The sequence below is a fragment of the Spermophilus citellus genome, assembly GCF_964194105.1.
Source record: "Spermophilus citellus genome assembly, chromosome: 3".
In the NCBI taxonomy this organism is placed as follows: Eukaryota; Metazoa; Chordata; class Mammalia; order Rodentia; family Sciuridae; genus Spermophilus; species Spermophilus citellus.
In genome coordinates, this window is record NC_138184.1 from 26,876,337 (window position 1) to 26,896,091 (window position 19,755).

General features: G+C 44.2%; 1 protein-coding gene across 1 annotated transcript in view; it reads left to right on the top strand.

Moving 5' to 3' along the window:
• DCLK3 (doublecortin like kinase 3) overlaps positions 1–19,755 on the top strand; it is a 41,750-nt gene that overhangs the window by 13,036 nt on the left and 8,959 nt on the right. The window contains exon 2 of the mRNA XM_081284040.1: positions 7,849–9,716. Coding sequence (XP_081140166.1) covers positions 7,849–9,716 — 1,868 coding nt within the window. The remainder of the gene's footprint in view (positions 1–7,848; positions 9,717–19,755) is intronic.

The window sequence follows — 19,755 nt, forward strand, 5'->3', positions numbered from 1 at the left end:
AAAGCACTTGGCCATGATGCTCTCTAAAGGTGTGGATGCAGAGTTGGGCTGTTTGAAGGAACCTGTTGGTTTCTCCCCACTGGGGCTGGCTTCTCAGAAGAGGAGCAGGCTAGCCCAGGTGACACTGTTGTCAATCGGATTTCACCAGGGTGGAGAGTGCTCACCCTGTGTAGGAGACAGGATGCCTGTCACCTTGGTGGTATTTACAGCCATCTGGAGGCTGGGCTGGCAGTGGCCGGGCAGGCTTCCCCGGCCCCGAGGACGGCAGAGTGCTCTTCCAGCAGTGATGTGGGCGAGGGCCCCTTGCCCCTCAGGAGGGTGTTGGGACTGCTGCTGGCACCTCGAGATGCCTGATGGATGCCTGCTGCCATCAGGGTGTTGGCACCATGCCTTTCTTATTCTAAACTAGAAGAACACCAAGCCCAGGCTGAAGTCCCAGCTGAGAAAAGTTTGCATCTTAATCTACTTTATGCCAACATCATTCTCCTTTGTTTGGAATCTTAATAGACTTGGGGGACTTGCCTTTTTAGATCATCCTGTCTGCAGGGATATCAGGGAAAAACCCACCTGTTTCTTGCCAGCTATAGGAATATTGTGTGACTGTATTTTGCCTAATTGGGATGCTGGCTGGCTTAACAACTAGGGCAGAGCTAAACGAAGCTGCTTTGCTTAGGTGTTGATGGCTGAGGATGAGTGTGAGCCCCACTCCATTTCCTTGGGAGGATGCCATGAGTTTTGCTTTATTCCAGGGTTACAAGGGACACTCTGAACTTGTCAGAGGCATCGTTCAAAAAGATTCAGGATCTGTGGAAGATCGTTTTAGTTCTTACTAAGTAGCTGTGTGACCTTTGGATAATTGCTTTCTTTCTCTGGTCTATAGTTGTTCTCTGTTAGTTGGGAGTGATGGGAGATGTGTTTTCAGTTCCAGAGTGCAAAGATTTGCACCCACACAGTCTTTGCATCCAACTCACGTGGATTTGGATTCTTGCCAAGCAAGATTGGATTCATGATACTACTTTTGTTTACAAAGGATTTGTATTTCAACATAAGCTGCTTGTGAGACTTTTTACCAGCAAGTGGATTTGATCATGTAAGCAATCATTTTCTGAATATTTATGGCAAGTTCTCCTCTGTGGGGGGAACCTAAATTGACAGCACAGTGGAACTATTTAAGTTATTTACTTTTTCTTGAGTGCACTTTGATAATATGGGTCTTTCATGGAATTCGTTTCAGTTTTCTTACTTATTGGCATGAAATTATTCATGATATTTCCTTATTGTTATTTTATGTAAACCACCCCAGTGTTTGAATGAAAGCTGTATGTTTTTTGGAAACGTTTCTTCTTAGAATTATTTGGCTTGCTTGTTATCTAATTATATGTTGTCCATGAAGGCTGTCTCATCAAGGAATCAAAATTCTCTAGGAATAACTTTTTAGCTGGGCGCAGTGGCACATACCTGTAATCCCAGTGGCTTGGGAGGCTGAGGCAGGAAGATCACAAGTTCAAAGCCAGCCTCAGCAAAAAGCAAGGTGCTAAGCAACTCACTGAGACCCTGTCTCTAAATAAAATAAAAGATAAAGCTGGGATTGTGGCTCATTGCTCAAGTGTCCAAGTTTAATCCCCAGTACCCCCCACCCCCTAAAAAAGAATAATTTTTTAAAAGAATCTGTAAGCGGTTTGCCTCCTCTGTCCTGAGCAGCAATGGGTAGGGAAGTCTCCACCTGCTCCTCAGATACACCTCTGGTCACAGTAGGGGACAGTGTTCAGGTATGGGCTCTGACAGACGGTTCAGGTATTCCAGGTGTCCTGACGTCCATTTAAAATCCCTCCAAACCGAAGCGTGAAGATGTGGAAATGAGACAGACTCCTTGCTTCATCTCTCTTGAGAAGAAGTTGAGGGAGCTTGCTTTTCTAATGATTCCTGCAGCCTCATTTGCATGTAGGGAATGCGGCAGAGCTCTGTTGGGCCCCTGGAGTTTGAAAGTGCTGTTGACACAGACCAGTGGAGATGAGTGGGCTGCTGGAGGCCCTTGAGGTCCATTACCAGGCAGAACAAGGAAACTCGGAAACCTTAGAAACATCTGGGCAGCTGCAGGGAAAGTGGTCCCGAGGTGGGGTGTACTTTATGGCGCTCTTTCACTTGAACACACTCAAAGAGCTTCCCTGAACAACACCTGGAAAAACAAAACGCGGCCCAAACCCAAGGTGACCTGTGAATCTCACCGCAACAGACAACGGAGATTAAATATCCAGGTCACAGGAATCAGCAGCCTGCCAGGGATCCCTGCCCTCCCGGAATTTCACTGAGTGGGTGGTACAGCCCTGGGGATGCTGGAGTGCTGGGAGGAAACATTAAACCCAGGGGTGAAAAGGAAAGATCAGCTGTCCCTGGGGAGAGCTCTGGTCTAAGCAAACCAGCATCCGGTGTCCCTGAGAAGGACAGTGTGAGGGATAGGGCAGGAGCGTTGGAGAGGCTCCCAGACATTGGCATGAAGAGGCTGCTGGTGAAGAGGCCTCTGATAGGAAAGGAGAGCCCACAGGCTGTGAAGAAAGGATGGGAAGCAGAAGAAGAGTCCATCCGCAGGAAACTGGCCAGCTGGAGGGAAAGTGGAGATGAGGTTATCATTAGGGTGGCTGGCGTGTCTGAGGTGTCCCCAGTCCTGGGAGCACATGAGGCCATGTTAATATTAATGCCCAGCGTGGCAAATCTCACTGGACTCTTCTGCTCACACAGGTCCTCTGCCAGTGTCCTCAGAGTCCCCAGAGTAGGATATCACCTGTGCTCAGGTGCAGCATGGCTTGCATCTCCTGTTCTTCCTCTAGTTGTCCTGTCACTCCTGTTACTTCCCCTGTCCCTCAGGGCTGCCTTCCTGCTGTCACTGTCTTCCCAGGTGGCTCATGACCTTCTGCTGATTCTCCTGAGGCTGCCAAGCCCCAGAGCCTCACAGAGGCTTTGGAAACAGCTCTTTCCACATCCATCCTTCTCTCTGTGCTCCAGAGGTGCTTACACCAGCTGTTCTGGGATCCACTAGTGCAGGGGCAGATGCCATGCTGTCATTGCCTGCTGTGCCTGTTATATCCTCCCAGGGATCTGAAGTTTCCTATGCACAAACCTCTCCTTGTCTTCCAACTACCCTCTTTTCTGCCTGTTTGCAGCACACCCACCATGGGCTGAAGCCAACCTTGGGTCCTTGTTTGGATTTCATTGGGTCTTGCTGCCACACTTAAAAGGCTACCCAAGTCAATATGCACTAGTCCAAGGGCTTTATGATCCCTCCTGTTGGGGACTGCATCTTTTGATTCTGCTAACCATTTTGGCAAAGCAAGAGCTATTCTATAGCACTGCAGCTTGAACTCCTGTGCATCATACCATGCTGCTGGGCGGTGGGAGTGGGGTCTGGTTAAAACCCAGAATCTGATTCTGTCATGTCTGGGGTGGGGCCTGAAATTCTGCATTTCCACAGAACTCCCAGGTGACACAGGTGTGGCTTTGGGTAGTAAAGGGGTTCAAAACATGCCACCCCAAATAGGCCACTTTGCCACAGCATTATTTTGAGTTGAAGGTAAATTACGGAATAGCAAAGGCAGAAAAACTCCTTCCCTTCTCTTTTTGCCTAAAAGCAAGGCATAAATTTCTTTTTGTTAAATTGTCCCTCTGGCTTCTCTTGTAGCAGGAAGGGTAAACTCTTAACTATCACACAAGACCCTAGACTCTTATCAGCACCCACATGGCACCGAGTGGAATCTCCATAGCAACTCTTACTTAATTCTTAGCTTCCATTAGTCTCCCCTGTATGTTTAACTTTTATTGCCCCTAGAAGCCCCAAACCCTTTGCCTTTGTCTGTTACTTCTCTACAAATGTCTCACTCTCCTAAACTTGAAGATTAGGAGAGTAGTAATCATATAAAGGAAGAAAGTAATAATAGGTAGTTAGACAGGAAAGTGGATTAATGTGACTTGCAGTCACTTTTTCAGCTCAGTTAGTGTGATGGGGAGTCTATTTATGCGAATTCATCTGACCTGTGGCAGCAATTAGGAAACTTGATTTCTAGGGCCCAGCCCCACTAGACCTTGCTGGTTCACTTGGAGTTTGTTGGCTCTCACCTCAGTCAGGGCAGCCTCAGATCAGTGAGCAGGAAGCTGCTCTCTCTCTCTCTCTCTCTCTCTCTCTCTCTCTCTCTCTCCCCCCTATGTGCTGAGGTTTGCTGGAGTGTTTCTTATTGTCCTGTTCCTATTGGCTTTCTATTTCAATTGCCCCGTGAACAGCAAATCCATCTGTCTGAGTCACATTCAGCATCACATTCTGTATGACTTTGAGATGTACATGGATTGGGGGAAAACCTAAGGGTACGAGTCCTATTTTCTTTTAGAGTGTGTGGATGAGGAATAAGCAGGGTGGAGTGCCCATCTAGGCCAAGCTGACCATCTAGGTCAGCATGAGTGAGATATTAATTCTGTTTGGCAGGTGGGGAAACTGAGTTTGGAAAGATTACATAATGTTCCTAGAGGCATCCAGATAATAAGAGCCTGGTAGGGCCGTAGAGTCTGACTCTGTGTTCAGTGTTCTTTGCACAACTCTAAAATGAAGCTTTATCAAACTGAAGAAATGTTTTTCTCTTCCCTGCCTGTATGAGTTTTCTTAATAAGTGCTACCTTGGCAGATTTCCTTGTGGAAATTCATTCCTCCCTCTCTTCCTTTCTCCCTCCCTCCCTCTCTCTCTAGCTTCCTGGGAAGCTGCTGGCTTGGTGGCTGAGGGCTGGCGATTGGGATGTTTAATTTTTGCTCTTTCTACCTTTTGTAGCTTTGTAAACAATTTATTATCGATGTAGGGACAGAGTATGGATTCTCTTAGATTAGCTGGAGCCTTTTGAAATTTCTGATCTGTGTAGGTCAAACTTGATAGACCTACTGGCAATTTCATATAACTCCGTTTCATTGATTTTGCAAGTAGATTGTTGGAGATGAATAGATGCTGGTTGGCCTTTGGCTTTCTAGTCCGGTTGATTGGGGTAGGTACCAGAACAATGCTGCTGTGGTGAGCCTGAAGTCCTCGGTGCACAGTGTCCTTGGGGATGAGAACGTTCCTGGAGTTTCACCTTCATTTGTCATAACCTGAATGTCCACATGGACAACCTGACCAGTCCTATACCATGGTTTCTCAGCCCTTCTGCTGGGGTCCTCCACCTCATCTGCCACAGTCTGGCTGGGCACAGAATCACGAGCCACCACACACCTTGTAGATTCAAACAGCAATTCTTTATTCCCGAACTCACACCGGCCTCTACACACGTTCTGGGGAAATCCAAGTTCTGGGCCCAAAATCACCTACTCCACCAGGCTTTTTTCCAAATACTTTCTGAATCCCACGAGAACTCAACGGGAACTCAGGCAGCAGGATACGCCCTATTCCCAGCAGGAATAACCTTAAACCTGGAACTGCCCTAAACCCAGATTGTCCTAAACCGGGAACGCCCTAAACCCAAATTGTCCTAAACCGGGATACTTCCTGAAACCTGCAGGATACACCCTAAACCTGGATCCACCCTGGTCCTTGAGCAGGGTCACCTTTCTCAAACATACATGCAGTGTCACAGCGAATGTCCAAGGCAAGTCCATTTCCGTGAGTCCTTCTTCTAAGCAACATGGGGTATGCTGGCAAGGAAATTTTGATGCATCATTCCTACTTGGCAATGGCCCTCAGCACTCATCTAGTGTTAAAGGCCCAACTTAATGTCTGCATCTATGCCTAGGTCTGTGTTTATGTATCTGTGTCTATGTCTGTGTCTATATCCTGGCCTTCAAGTGCCCTTGGTTGCTCATTTTCCTGGAACTTCCACTTGATCTGCCTCTTGATGTCTCCAAGTTTTTCTGGTGTGTCCTCCTTCCTCTGACCTCATCTAGTGGTCTATCCCTAGGGCTTCCTGATCCTCTCCCCTCCTCTGCTGGGAAAACCCCAGTCTGAGATATTGACTAAGATACTTTTCTCTGTCACTGTCTTCTCAGAGAAAATAATTAGGACCTCATTTGCTTAATTTAACATATATGTGTTCAGGGTCCTGCTCCTTGTGAAACACCATAAGCAAGATGAATGAGAACCTCAGCCCTTTGCTTACAAGTATTTGAAGGTCACCTTTTTTCAGTTCCTTAATGCAGGCAGAGCCATTAGAAGGATTGTGAGAAGAAAAAAAGATAACAGATTTCCATAAATAAATCCCTTAACTGTAAATGTGATTGTTAAGCTCATAAATTTGTGGCATGTGGGAAGATCAGTACCAGCCGCTATCTTGTCATCTGATCTGACACCTGTGTCTAGATGGAAATCATCTCCGAACAGATTGTATGTTATAATTAAAAAACAAAAAACATTCTGTGTGAATATGCTGGGCCAAACTGCCCATCTTGGCACAACTGGAGTTTCTGCTATAGTTGACTCAAACATACTTACAAATAATTGCTTTTTAACTTCTTTTTAAAGGAAACCTATGTGGCAGATTCCTATACGCAAGGTATGAAATATGGATCCTTTGGGATGACTTTAACAATTCTCACGAACCCTCACGGCTTAATTAAATTACAGATTCTGTTTTCTGATTTCTTTTTCTGAACCTGGATAGAAATTGGGGAAATTGAACCAATTTTGCCTCTGCTAGTTAATTCTGACTGGGTGCAATTGGTCAGGAAATCTGAAATCTTATTTTATTCATGTAAATTCTCATTATTTAAGCTCTGAACATTAATAAGTCCTTGGTTCCTTTCTCTCTCTCTCTCTCTCTCTCTCTCTCTCTTTCCAGTACTGGAGATCAAATCCAGGGTCTTGCACATGCTAAAGCATGTGTTCTACCATTGAACTACACACCCAACTCCTTTTCTTATTTTAATAAGTGGAGGAAAAAAAAAAACATCCGGAGAAGGAAGTTTCTAAACTTAGATCAAAAAGCCTCCTTTAATTTTATTTTGCCAATGTCTAATGCAAGATCATCCCAATTAAGAGTAAGAAATACCCACCACATCAGGGCTAGCATTTCTCATGATGCTAGGCAAGGCTGTGCACTATAGACTTTTACTTTATCAGTAATGTCACTGGTTAAATGAAATTATAATACACAATAGATATTAAGGTTATAAGGAACGTCTTGATAACTGGCAATTACTGTGTCCTCGCTGTGTGTCAAGCACTGTGTTAAGGGAACTATAATCATTTTCTTACGTACTCTTCACAAAATCCTGGGAGGAAGATGTTATTGTTCCTGCTTTATGGGTGAAACAACTGAAACAAAAGTGATTTGCCTAGGTTCACATAGTAGTCAGTGGCTACTTCAGGATTAAAATCTGGGTCTGACTCAAACCTTGTGACCAAAACCACTTCCCCTGTTGCCTTAGCTGAGTGAATTGAAAATCTAGCTGGGAAAACTGCAAAGAGGCAGGTGTATCTGCCATAGTGAACATCCATAATTTTCCAGGATGTTCCTGTGGCTTGGGTCTAGTGTCTTAGTCTAGGTCCCTGAAGCCCACTCATTTTGGGGAAGCTGGGATTGTATGCATAGAGCCAACCCCCGCCCCTAGAAGGCCCTCAATGTGTGGCTACTCTGGGTAGTGGGTCACTAAGAGGCTGTAGGAGTCTCCGCAGCCCAGTGCTAACTCTATTCTGCATTGCTGGTCTCTCATAGAGAAGACTGGGGATGAGACATAAGGTATATAAGGACTCCATCATTTCAAGTGGGACCCCCAGAGACCACACTTATAAGCTATCATAGTAGAATAAGAATCTTTAGTAAGGCTGGTGGAGTCTGAGTGCTCTTTGAACCCACCTCAACTGATGTGCAATTGTCTTTTTTCTGTTGCAGGTCATCGAGGCCTATGTGATCATTCTCTGAAATATTTAAGCTCGAAAATCACAGAGAGAAGGCTGCAGGGCACCTGGCTGCCTCCTGGCCGAGGAAACCCAGAGAAACCATTCTTGGGAGCTCGAGGTTCTGTCATGCCCATGTTCAGCCCCCAGAATGGTCTTCATTCGGTCCAGGCTGAGAACAGCCCCCTGAAGCCCAGGGTGGTGACCGTGGTGAAGCTGGGCGGGCAGCCCCTCCGCAAGGTCACCCTGCTCCTCAACAGGCGGTCGGTGCAGACGTTCGAGCAGCTCATAGCAGACATCTCTGAAGCCTTGGGCTTTCCCAGGTGGAAGAATGATCGTGTGAGAAAACTGTTTAACCTGAAGGGCAGGGAAATCAGGAGTGTCTCTGATTTCTTCAGGGAAGGGGATGCTTTCATAGCCATGGGCAAAGAACCCTTGACATTGAAGAGCATTCAGGTGGCTATAGAAGAGCTGTATCCTAACAAAAACCGGACCCTGACATTGACCCAGCACAGCCGGGTCCCTTCTCCAAGGCTAAGAAGCAGACTTTATGGCAAGACTCTGAAAGGGGGTCATCACTGTGGGGAGACCGGGAGCAGCAGTGAGGCTGCCCGGAGCAAGACAGCCATTGGGCACCAGGGCAAGTGCCCCCAGGAGCTGGTGCTGGAGGACAAGGTGAGGGCCCAGAAGAAGTGGGCGAGGGGAAAACAAGAGTCTGAAGCGGGTGGCAAGCCACCCAGGGAAACTACTCTGGAAGAGAGGAATGGCAGTGGGGAGAAGCACCTGGGGGTGGAGATCGAGAAGACCTCCGGGGAGATCATCAGGTGTGAGAAGTGCAAGCGAGAGAGGGAGATCCAGCAGAGCCTGGAGCGGGAGAGGCTGTCCCTGGGGACCAGCGAGCTGGACATGGGCAAGTGCCCAAAGTACAACGTGGACAAGCTGGTGAGGACGAGAAGCTGCAGGAGGTCTCCCGAGGCAAACCCTGTGGGCGGGGAGGAAGGATGGAGAGGTGACAGCCACAGGAACAGCCCCAGGAATCCCACTCAAGAGCTGAGGAGACCCGGCAAGAACCCAGACAAGAAAGCAGACAGAGACCCAGAGGATCAGGAAAGCCACCATCGGGGGGCAACCAAGGCCAAGAAGGACGTTGTGGAGAGTGCACCAGCTGCAGAAGAGGGGCAGAGGGATGTGAAGAAAGATGCCAAGCACGTTTGCAGGAGCAAGCAGAGTAGCTGGCTCCTGAGAGAGCCCCAGGCTGACGCTGAGAAGGTCCCCAGGACCCGAGAGGAAGAGAAGGAGGCAGAGAGGGAGAAGAAGCCAGGTGCATCAGGAGGGAGAAAGGTGGCTCTCAGAGATGAGATGCCTGGTAGGGTAGAGAAGGAGCCCAAGACAAGGCCAGAAGAGAACAAGCCAGAACGGCCCAGTGGCCGGAAGCTTCGACCTGCGGGCATCATCTCAGCACACGTGGAGAAGCACTACGAGACGGGCCGGGTCATCGGGGATGGGAATTTCGCCGTGGTGAAGGAGTGCAGGCACCGGGAGACCAGGCAGGCCTATGCCATGAAGATTATTGACAAGTCCAAACTCAAGGGTAAGGAGGACATAGTTGACAGCGAGATCTTAATCATCCAGAGCCTCTCTCACCCCAACATAGTGAAATTGCATGAGGTCTATGAAGCGGAAACAGAAATCTACCTGATCATGGAGTATGTGCAGGGAGGGGACCTTTTTGATGCCATCATAGAAAGTGTGAAGTTTCCTGAGCCTGATGCTGCCCTCATGATCATGGACTTATGTAAAGCCCTGGTCCACCTGCACGACAAGAATATCGTCCACCGGGACCTCAAGCCGGAAAACCTCCTGGTAAGCCTCGTTTTTTGTTGCTGTGGGATAGTTTTTTTTTTTTTTTAATGAATTTTTAAAAATAAATATTAATTGCTTCATATCCTTTTACCTTTACATACTTGACTTTTATGTTATTTTAGCATACTTGTTCCAATATTTAAAACTTTAGTTAGAGTTCCTACGTGGCTGAGATAAATTGGTTTTGATGAAATTACTGAAAAATAAACATTGCAATTTAATAAATGAAAACTGTTTTTTTCCATCCCTGAGAGAAAAAAGTTTGCTTTGATGATGACCCTGCAGACTTAATTTCCTGACCTTTTGCACATCCTCTCGTCCACGGTGGAAACTTCCGCCCAGGCTTGGTGCCTACCATTGACTGATTTCCCACTGAGACCCTTCCTATGGCCCTTTTGAGGATAATACTTTGCCAAGGAATTCTAAAGGGATAATATTTTGCAGGTGTCTGTGTGTGTGGAGTGGTAAAGGGCTGACCCTGGAGTTAGATACCCTGGGTTTGAATCTTGGCTTTCTTAGTTACTCAATTCGGGATAAGCCCCTTACCTCTCTGAGCCTCTGAGCCAAGTTTACTCTTTTATTTTTTGGTATTGGGGATTGAACTCTGGGGCACTCAACCACTGAGCCATATCCCCAGCTCTATTTTGCATTTTATTGAGAGACAGGGTCTCACTGAGTTGCTTAACGCCTTGTTTTTGCTGAGGCTGGCTTTGAACTCACCATCCTCCTGCCTCAGCCTCCCAAGTTGCTGGCATTACAGGCATGTGCCACTGCTCCCAGCTCTGCTATTGTCTAATATCAGAGGCTGCCTTGCCTCCTTCCTCCCACCTCCAAATGGGAATTGTTAAGGTACCCCATCCTAGAATGATTCCTACCTCCTGACACTATCCAGAGCAAACACCTGCTTTCTTGAACTCTCCCCCAAATCATGTAACACAGCCCAGTCTCATGATAGGTCCTTTGAACACCCTCTTGCTTAGATGCCAGGTCCCAATGGTGCATTCTCCCCTTTGCAGTGAGTTGATAAGCCCTGCAGGTTTGATCAAAAGTGCTTCCCTGGAAGTCTTTGTCAGGACAGCAGTGTCACAGGGTCACCATCTGGCATCTGCAGTCCACTTTTTTTTTAATTTAAATTTTTTAATTTCTTCTATTTTAATTTTTATTGGTATATTTTAACTCTATATAAGAGTGGTCTTCATTATGCCACATTTCTACATGCACATAATTTGATCACTCTCATTCCCCAGTAACTTCCCTCTCCTTCCTCTCCTCCCTCCCCGATCCCTTTGCTCATCTCCACTGACCTCCCTGTTTCCCCTCTGTCTATCTCATAGCCCTGACCACCACCTGAAACATTCTTTACTTTTCTGTTTTCTTTCTCTTATTGGGAAGAGAGTTCCAGGACCACAGAGGCTCTGTTTTATTCAGACTATACCCTGAAACCTGAACAGTTTTGTCACATGGTAGACATTTAATAAATAACACGGGTTGGATGGATGAATAACAATCATAGCACACCACCTGGGAGATAGCCAGTGGTTCACTAGTGACAGCTGCTGTCATTGTTGTCACATTGAAAACAACTCTGATGTCAAGGTAGCTATCACAGGAAGCACTGAAAGCCATATTGCTGCAGACAAAGCAATCGAAAATGGAGACAAAATGATTTCAGTGAGCCCTCTTTGGGGGCAGGGAGGAAGCAGGGGTGTAGCTGGTTTCCTTGAATTTTCAGCGGTAGACCAGGCCTGCAAATGTAACTCCAGCACATGAACCAGTCTTAAACTGTTTCCGCAAGCAGACTAAAACACAGAGTGAATCAAGCTAATTACTTGGCAAAATGAGGTCTATGTTGACCAGAGAGTCAAGCAATCTTGTTTTTGCTCAATTTTCAAAATTGCCGAAGTAATTTGGCTAGGTGCCTGAGTGGTCTGAATTACCCTCAAATAATACTCTCGTAGGAATTTTTTTTTTTTGCATTAACTAGATGTCCTTCCTTAACTCATTTTTAAAAATTATCTCTGTATTTTTGTTCTGTGCCTGAGCTCAAGTTTTTTTTTTTTTAATGTGCTATGAACTTTTTATTGTGATCTTTGGAATTGCAACAGAGATGCATATGTGTGAATGTGTGTTTTAAATAAATGAATGCTGTTTCCACCAAATTGTTAAAGCAGGAAAGACTCTAATTAGAGGCATGAGTAGGTCCCATGAGCTGAACATTTTGGCCATGTGCCTCCTAAAGCATTATCACAGTTATACAAGTTCTCAAATATGTGGAACAAGATCCTTTGCCCTAGAAGACTGTTTTCTTTTGGGGACAATTAGCTAAGCTTGTATTTTCTAACACGCTCCTAAAACCCATGGCTGGGCCCATCTCTTGGGCAATCCAGGCTCTTACTTGTGGGAAGGGACTTTGCCAACAATTTTAAATGGATGGGTGTAGATGGCACAAAGGAGTTTGCTGCAAGAAGTAGGAGCACTGTAAGGAATGTTTAATATGGATGAGCTGATTGCCTCTGAAAAGATTTTTGGCAATTCTTCATGGACTTAAATATCAGTACATATATGCTTTTAGTGGTTTGGGGCAATGGTGTGTGTGTGTGTGTGTGTGTGTGTGTGTGTGTGTGTGTGTGTGAGAGAGAGAGAGAGAGAGAGAGAGAGAGAGAGAGAGAGAGAGAGAAGGGATTTGCAAACTGCTATTCTGCAGTTTGCAAATCTCCTTATTATTTTTCAGTCCAACATGAGATATTGATTAGTATTGATCTTAATTGATATTTAGACCTTTTTCTCTTTTCTGATTTTGAAGAAAGTCTACTGTTTTTCAAACAAATTTTTGTATGTATGATGGTATGTCTTCTGCAGAGACTGCAGAAAGCTACAGATTTGAGCCACTTATTATTATTATTATTATTATTATTATTATTATTATTATTTTGGTATTAGGGATTGAACTCAGGGGCACTCAACTCAACCACCGAGCAACATCCCCAGCCCTTTTTAAAAATGTATTTTATTTAGAGACAGGGACTCACTGGGTTGCTTATGGTCTTGCTAAGTTGCTGAGGCTGACTTTGAACTCAAGATCCTCCTGCCTCAGCCTCCCAAGCTGCTGGGATTACAGGCATGCACCACTGTGCCCGGCTTTGAGCCATCTTTAGAAGGAAGGGTTAATATATTTGGTCTCCTGTGGGTAGTGTGTCAGGTTTTATTTATCAAAATAAAACATGTTTGTCCTTTTTCTGGATGAAAAGTTTAACATATTGTGATCAGGAATATAAATGTTATCTGATGTTGTGCTTTCTGATTTTTTTAGACAGATGAAGATAATGTTGGATTTGACAATTGGCAGATGTCTGTGTTTAGAAAGCTGTCCTCTCTAAGCTTGCAGATATGATAATTATATTGCAAAATTTTTTTCCAAGATGATATACTGTGTATCAGTTCATGTTCTTCAGTTGCTTTGATTTGTATTCAATGAATCCTTTAAATTTTTTTCTCTTTTCACATTTTTTATTGGTGCATTATAGTTGTACATATGGTGGGATTTGTTGTTACATATTTGTACATGCACACAATATAAGAATATAATTTGACCAGAATCACTCCCTAACACTCTCCCTCTCCACATCCCACCTCTTGGTCCTTGTCCTCTAGTGATCTCCCTTTGATTTTTATGAAACCCCTCAAACCCCAACCTTTCTTTTCCTTTTTTCTCTCTGGTTTCCATATATGAGACAAAACACATGACTCTTGACCTTCTGAGTTTGGCTTATTTCGCTTAACATAATGTTCTCAGGTTTCAACCATTTTCCTGCAAATGCCATACTTTCATTTTTCTTTATGGCTGAGTAAAACTCTATTGTGTATATATCCCACATTTTCTTTATGTATTCATCTCACCAAACCCTTTCTTCCTTTAATATGTGGCTGCTGTCTCTATTGAGACCTGTCTTTTGCTTGGGAAAGTGATTATGTGAGAACTAACTTTTGATTATGTGGTCAATTGTAACTGCCTCTGCTTTTAGAAGTTTTCTGAATGTGCTAAGAGATCTTAACAAATATAGCAAGCATATTACATTGTTTTAATCAACAGAAATATCTCCGTCTGATAATTAGGCCCGAGAGTAAAATTTCAGGCCTATATTGCCAAGTTCATCTGTTTCTACTGATCACATTTCTGATAAGATGCTAGTGTTCCTCTTCCCTTAGGGTTATTTGGACTCCTGAGATCTCACAAAAGAAGTTTTAATTATGAGATTTTTCCAGTTTGCAGAAATATCCATGTTAATTGCTTCTTCTGCCAGTGTGTTCCCTGAAGAGGTTAGAATCTGCTTGGTGGTGTTGGCTAGGCCCTGGGGAAGAAGGGGAGGAGGCAAACAGAAGCTTAAGTGATGCTGCTCAGACCAGTTCACTCAGGACAGGAAGTGGACAGGCCAGGTTATTTATAGCCAGTGGCTGAGAAATCATATCCAGCAAAGAGAGTTGGGTGAGCAGATGGGGGAAGGGATCAAAGGATGTCAGGCGTGTGAGCACAGTCATTTAAGAAAATCCCTTCCTCCCAGAACAAGGGCAAAAGAGGGTAGGCTCTTATTCTGGAAACGGGACTGAAAGGAATGAGAAGGGTGGGCAGGCTGCTGCCCCTTATCTGACCTGCAGAGTGCTCATTTCCCTAACCCATATTCCTGCCCCCAGCCCAGCTGTTATAGCTCTGGAGTGCTAGAAGACCATCCAAATCCAGGAGAAATGGTGGCAGGGTGGTGGGGACAGGTCACGGCTTGGTTGAGGACAAGGTGATACCCTCTTGCTGGCCTCTTATTGATTTCAGGAAGGACAGACTTGTCCAGACGTTTAGCTGCTGAGTACAGATAGGATAGGGCACTGACTGCTGTCCCCAAGGGCAAGGAAAACCTAGTAGGATAGACAGCAGCCAGATACAGTCCTTGTCCATTCTCCCTCCAAAGCAGATGAGCTGAATCGATGTGCTGATCTCAACTCCCTGAGTTATTTTTCTACTTCTACTTTGATATGCAAGAAGGACTCAGTGATCCTTGCTGCTATTTGTTCGGTCATACACATTTCTCCCTGATCAGCAAAGCTTCTACCAGTTCCAGTTTCAATCTCCTTTCCCCTGAGCTTCTGAGACAGAGGTGTCCTTGACCTCTCATTAATGGCCTAAGAATCATGGGTATTTTTATATACCGATTGCATTAATTAAAAATTGATAAAAACCATAAAGTATATATTGTTAGGCTATACTTAATAAATTCAGGAAACATGGATCTCAGCAATAACATGAGGTCACTAAAGAAAAACACAATGAGACAGGCCTTTAGTTCAGGTTATTTAGTTAAGATTAATAACACCAATTCCTTATTGCTCTCTTTTATAAAAATATGTATTTGTTTTAATTAGTTATACATGACAGTAGAATGCATTTATGTGCTTTGATACATCACCCATAGATGGGGTATAATTTCTCATTTTTCTGGTTGTACATGTTGTAGAATCACATTGGTCATGCAGTCATATATGTATATAAAGTAATAACGTCTGTTTCATTCTACTATCCTTCCTATCCCCACATTCCTTCTCCTCCCCTCCCTTCACTCCCCTCTACCTAATCTAAGGTAACTCTATTCTTCCCTAGTGCCTCCTAACCCTTATTGTGAATTAGCATCCACATATTAGAGACAACGTTCAGCCTTTGGTTCTTTGGGATTGGCTTATATCACTTAGCATGATATTCTCCAACTCCATCCATTTACTGTCAAATGCCAGAATTTCATTCTTCTTTAAAGCTGAGTAATATCCCATTGAGTATATATACCATATTTTCTTTATCCATTCATTTATTGAAGGACACCTAGGTTAGTTCCATAGTTTAGCTATTTTGAATTGAACTGCTATAAACATTGATGTGGCTGCATTGACTGTAGTATGCTGATTTTAAGTCCTTTGGATAGAAATCGACCTAAGATAATAGTGTTGCGGTTACTTTTGGTTAACCCATTGCTGGCAGTGGGAGCTGGTTCAGGCAGGGTAAAGAGGACAGCATTAGAGTCAAGAAAATTCACTACAGGTTTTTTATTACTTTTAAAGGGAATATGGGTAAGAGTAGTAAACAACCCACTGGTAATTAAGCAGTTTTCACCCCCTCATCAGAAACCACTGTTATTAGTTTACAGAGTTAGCACTTTGAAGTAAAATTAAACCAAATATGGAAAGAGATAATATCCCCAATACCATGACTGTTTATTACATGTTTTACGACATAGACTATCCAGAAAATATTTGAGCGGGTATCAGAGTTTGCCATTCACTTAGTGCACTAACTGGTGGAGGTACAATATAACTGCTCCTTCTCCAGCAATTTTTAAAAACAAAATAAAATTTGCTTTTGTAACAAAAGGAAATAAATCAAGAGTCATTCCTACTAGAGAAGGGTTAAGCCAAAACTAGCCTCTAGGGCTTTAATGAATATGACCCCCATAGAAAAGTCACAAAAAAACTTGTATAAATTATTTTATTTATTATTGTAATTAGATCTTCACAATCAAAGTTGTCTTTTCACTGTCTGTGTTTTGTTAACGTGAAATTGTAGTTATAAGCAAAAGTTGGTTGCCTAGGGAACAATAATTGTATATTCAGTTTAATAGAAATAAAAGAATATTTGTCTTAAAATGCAAAAAAAAAAAAAAGAAAGAAAAGAAATCAAGGAGTGGGATAGCTGGATCAAAATGGTGGTTCCATTCTGAGTTTTCTGAGGAATCTCCATACTGCTTTTCATAGTGGTTGCACCCATTTGCAGTCCCACCAGCATTATTGCTCTCTTAATGCCTGTGTTTGTGTGAGTTTTCATCTAAGAGCGTACTTTTGTGAGCCATCTGAGGATCCAAGATTAAGTTTCTCAAAAATGCCCTTATTCTGAGGGAGCAGCTCAGTGAATCTTTTCTACAAGCCTCTGAGATCTGAGATCGACCTGTTTGACTGCATCAACACGCATCCCCTAGTTCTGTTTTGTCTCCTTCCAGAAGTCCCATGTGTTCAAGCTTATGTGAGGGTCAGGGGTGAGGAGCCCTCTGCCTTACCTGGGGTGGGCTCCTTGCTGGGCTCCAGCAGGAGGTGGTGGTGGTTTGGTCTTGGGGCACAGAGGTGAGCAGAGAGAAATGGTCATCTGAAGGGACAGAATGGAATGTGGAACACTGTAGGTTGCATCTTGTTGCAAGGGTGTGTGTGTGTGTGTGTGTGTGTGTGTGTGTGTGTACATGTAAAGGAGATTATAGAAATGGTCCAGTAGCTGAGGGGGATGTAGAGAAAATGTGGGTTGTGTCTTTTTAAGTTGAGGTGTGATATCTTTTTGATATCTTTATGTGATGATGGAGCCATTCTCAGGTTGGGGAATTCTGGGAGAGGAGCAGGGTCAGAGTGATGTTTTCAGCATCTTGACTTTGAGATTCTCATCCAATCAGACAACTTGGTGGTGATGTAAAATGTGCTGTGGAATATGAGGTTAGCAGATTTGACCCAGGAAGCACCCACAGTTCAGTGTTCTGCAGGACTGGCCACCTCTGAGCTAGATAATGAGTTAGAAAGAGTACATCATGGTGACTGACATGCTTGCAGCTGCCACTGGATTCATGCCACAGGGAATGAGTCAAGTTCATTTCCATGACCTAGAAGGTCCTGCATAATGTGGCCCAGGTCTTCCTTTTGAGGCTCCTCTCTGACCTCTCATCCCCCCATTTGCTCTGCTCCACCCCACTTGCTGTTCCTGAGCCTTTGCACTTGCTATTTCCTCTACCTGAAAACTCACCCCAACTTCTTTCACTTCCTCAGGGAGTCCTTCCTTAAACCACCCTGTTTAAAATTTTCAGTCCCTGCTACTGCCTGTGCCTACACGGTCCAGTAGAACTTTCTGTGATGATGGAAATGTCCTGTGTCTTTTTCATGTTATTGCTGAAATCCAATGTCTGGTAGCACCATGAACATTTGAAATATGCCTTGTGTGTCTAAGGCACTGGACTTTAAATTTTATTTAAACATAAATAGCCACATGTGCTTAGTGGATACTATTCTAGACAACATAAGCTTTATCCCACTTTTTCTCAATACTCATCACTGCCTGACATCACCTATTTAGTTAAATATTATTTATAAGTAGAAAGAAAGCATCCTAAAGCAAGAACATTGTCTGTTTTATTCACTGTTCTATTTTTTTTGGTGGGGGCGGGTGCGGGAGATTGCACCCAGGGACGCTTAACCACTGAGCCACATCCCCAGCCCTTTTCTATATTTTATTTAGAAACAAGGTCTCACTGAGTTGCTAAGCACCTCATCATTGCTAAGGCTGGCTTTGAACTTGTGATCCTCCTGCCTCAGCCTCCCAAGCCTCTGGGATTACAGGTGCGCGCCACTGTACCCTGCTATTCTCAATATCTACAGCAGTGCCTGGCATGTGCTTGGCATCTAATTAATATTTGCCAAATGAATATGAGATGTTAATTCATAAAAAAGCTGGTGTGATATGTAGGTCTCCAGGTCACGTCATAGGCTATCCATATGACAGGTCCCTGGGAAGATGTTGCTCCTACTGATTTTTTCAGCCATTTTTTGATTATGCTGTCTTTTACTGCTAGAATATGAATTGATTTCAGGCATTGGCATTTTAATGTGATTTGGTTTCCAAGATATTTTAGTTCTTGTGTCTAGTTGAAAATGAACCTTGGAAGGAAAGGGTTAAAAGAACCATGAAGGATCAAGTAAGAAGTTAGCAAAGATAATCAGCTTTAGCAGGGTCCTCCTAAGGCAGCGTGTGATGTTTGGTATATACTCTGCTGCCATCTTCTGTTCAGAAGTGAAAAAAAAATTTGCAAGATCATATTTAAATTGATGTGCCATGGAAGGACAGAGTGGAGGCTAATCATTCAGAACAATGAAGATTCCTCTTGAGGCTTTAAATTGTATTTAGAGATGGGTTATCTGCATGCTTATGTCAGTAGTACAGATCACTTGGATTCTGAGCAGGACACTTTGGTGTGGCTGGAAACAGACAGGCAACAGTCATTACGCTGTATGAAGCAATCCTTACACCCTGGGAAGTTAAAGGTAGCCTCCAACAGCCCCAGCAGAAACATGACCCAGAACAGTGAGTTTAGCTAAACCAGAAGATAGAGGCAGGGGTGTGTCGGGTGAGGGCAAGGTAAGATGTGTGGCAGGGGGCTCCAAGCAGGACCACCACCATGCCCAGGAAAGTCCGGGAAGGCTTTCTGAAGTGGAGGCATTGGAGTGGGACATTTATTGAGGTCTTTGGATGCCCCAGTGGCCACCCACTGATTGGTCAGCTGGGATGTCTGAGGCTTACCACCCTGATGGAATCTCATCTGGTGTGTGGCATTCAATTCTGGGCATTTGTGGCCAAAAGAGGCACGTTGGCATGAGGATATCCCAGAACATGACTGTGCATGTGAATCCCTTTGGGATCTTACAGAGATGCTGATTTTGTGTGAGTGGATCTGGGTGACTGAGATTTCTAATAAGCTCCCAAGTGATGCCTTGAGAGAAGGGATGATGGTCAGAGAAGTCGATCTTCCAAAGATTATCTGGGGGATCCTGCGATGCTAACTCAGAGAAGCAAAAAAAAAAAAAAAAAAAAAAAAGGTGAGCTGGTGGTGTTGGGGGTCATGGTACTTGTTTTCCATCTTTGGAAAGGACCTGTTCTTATTCACCGTTGCCCTGGAGGGTAGATTTAGAAAACAGAGGTGGGGGGCGGAAATTCTGAATCAACATGGGATGCACCTCCTCTGTGGAGGGGGACTCTCATAGAATCTGGGAGGAAAATTATTCCAGGAGAACATCACTCATTTAATTTCAAGGAATAAGACAGGAAGTGTTCTGAAGCCAGGAATGTAAGATATCTGTGGAAAAGCGAAAACCAAACCAAGAAATTCACAATCAGCACACGATCCTTAAATGTAATTAGGCTGCCTACAGAGGTGAAGTAAATGACAGCACTGAAGAATAGTCACTCCTGATGGAAGAAGTT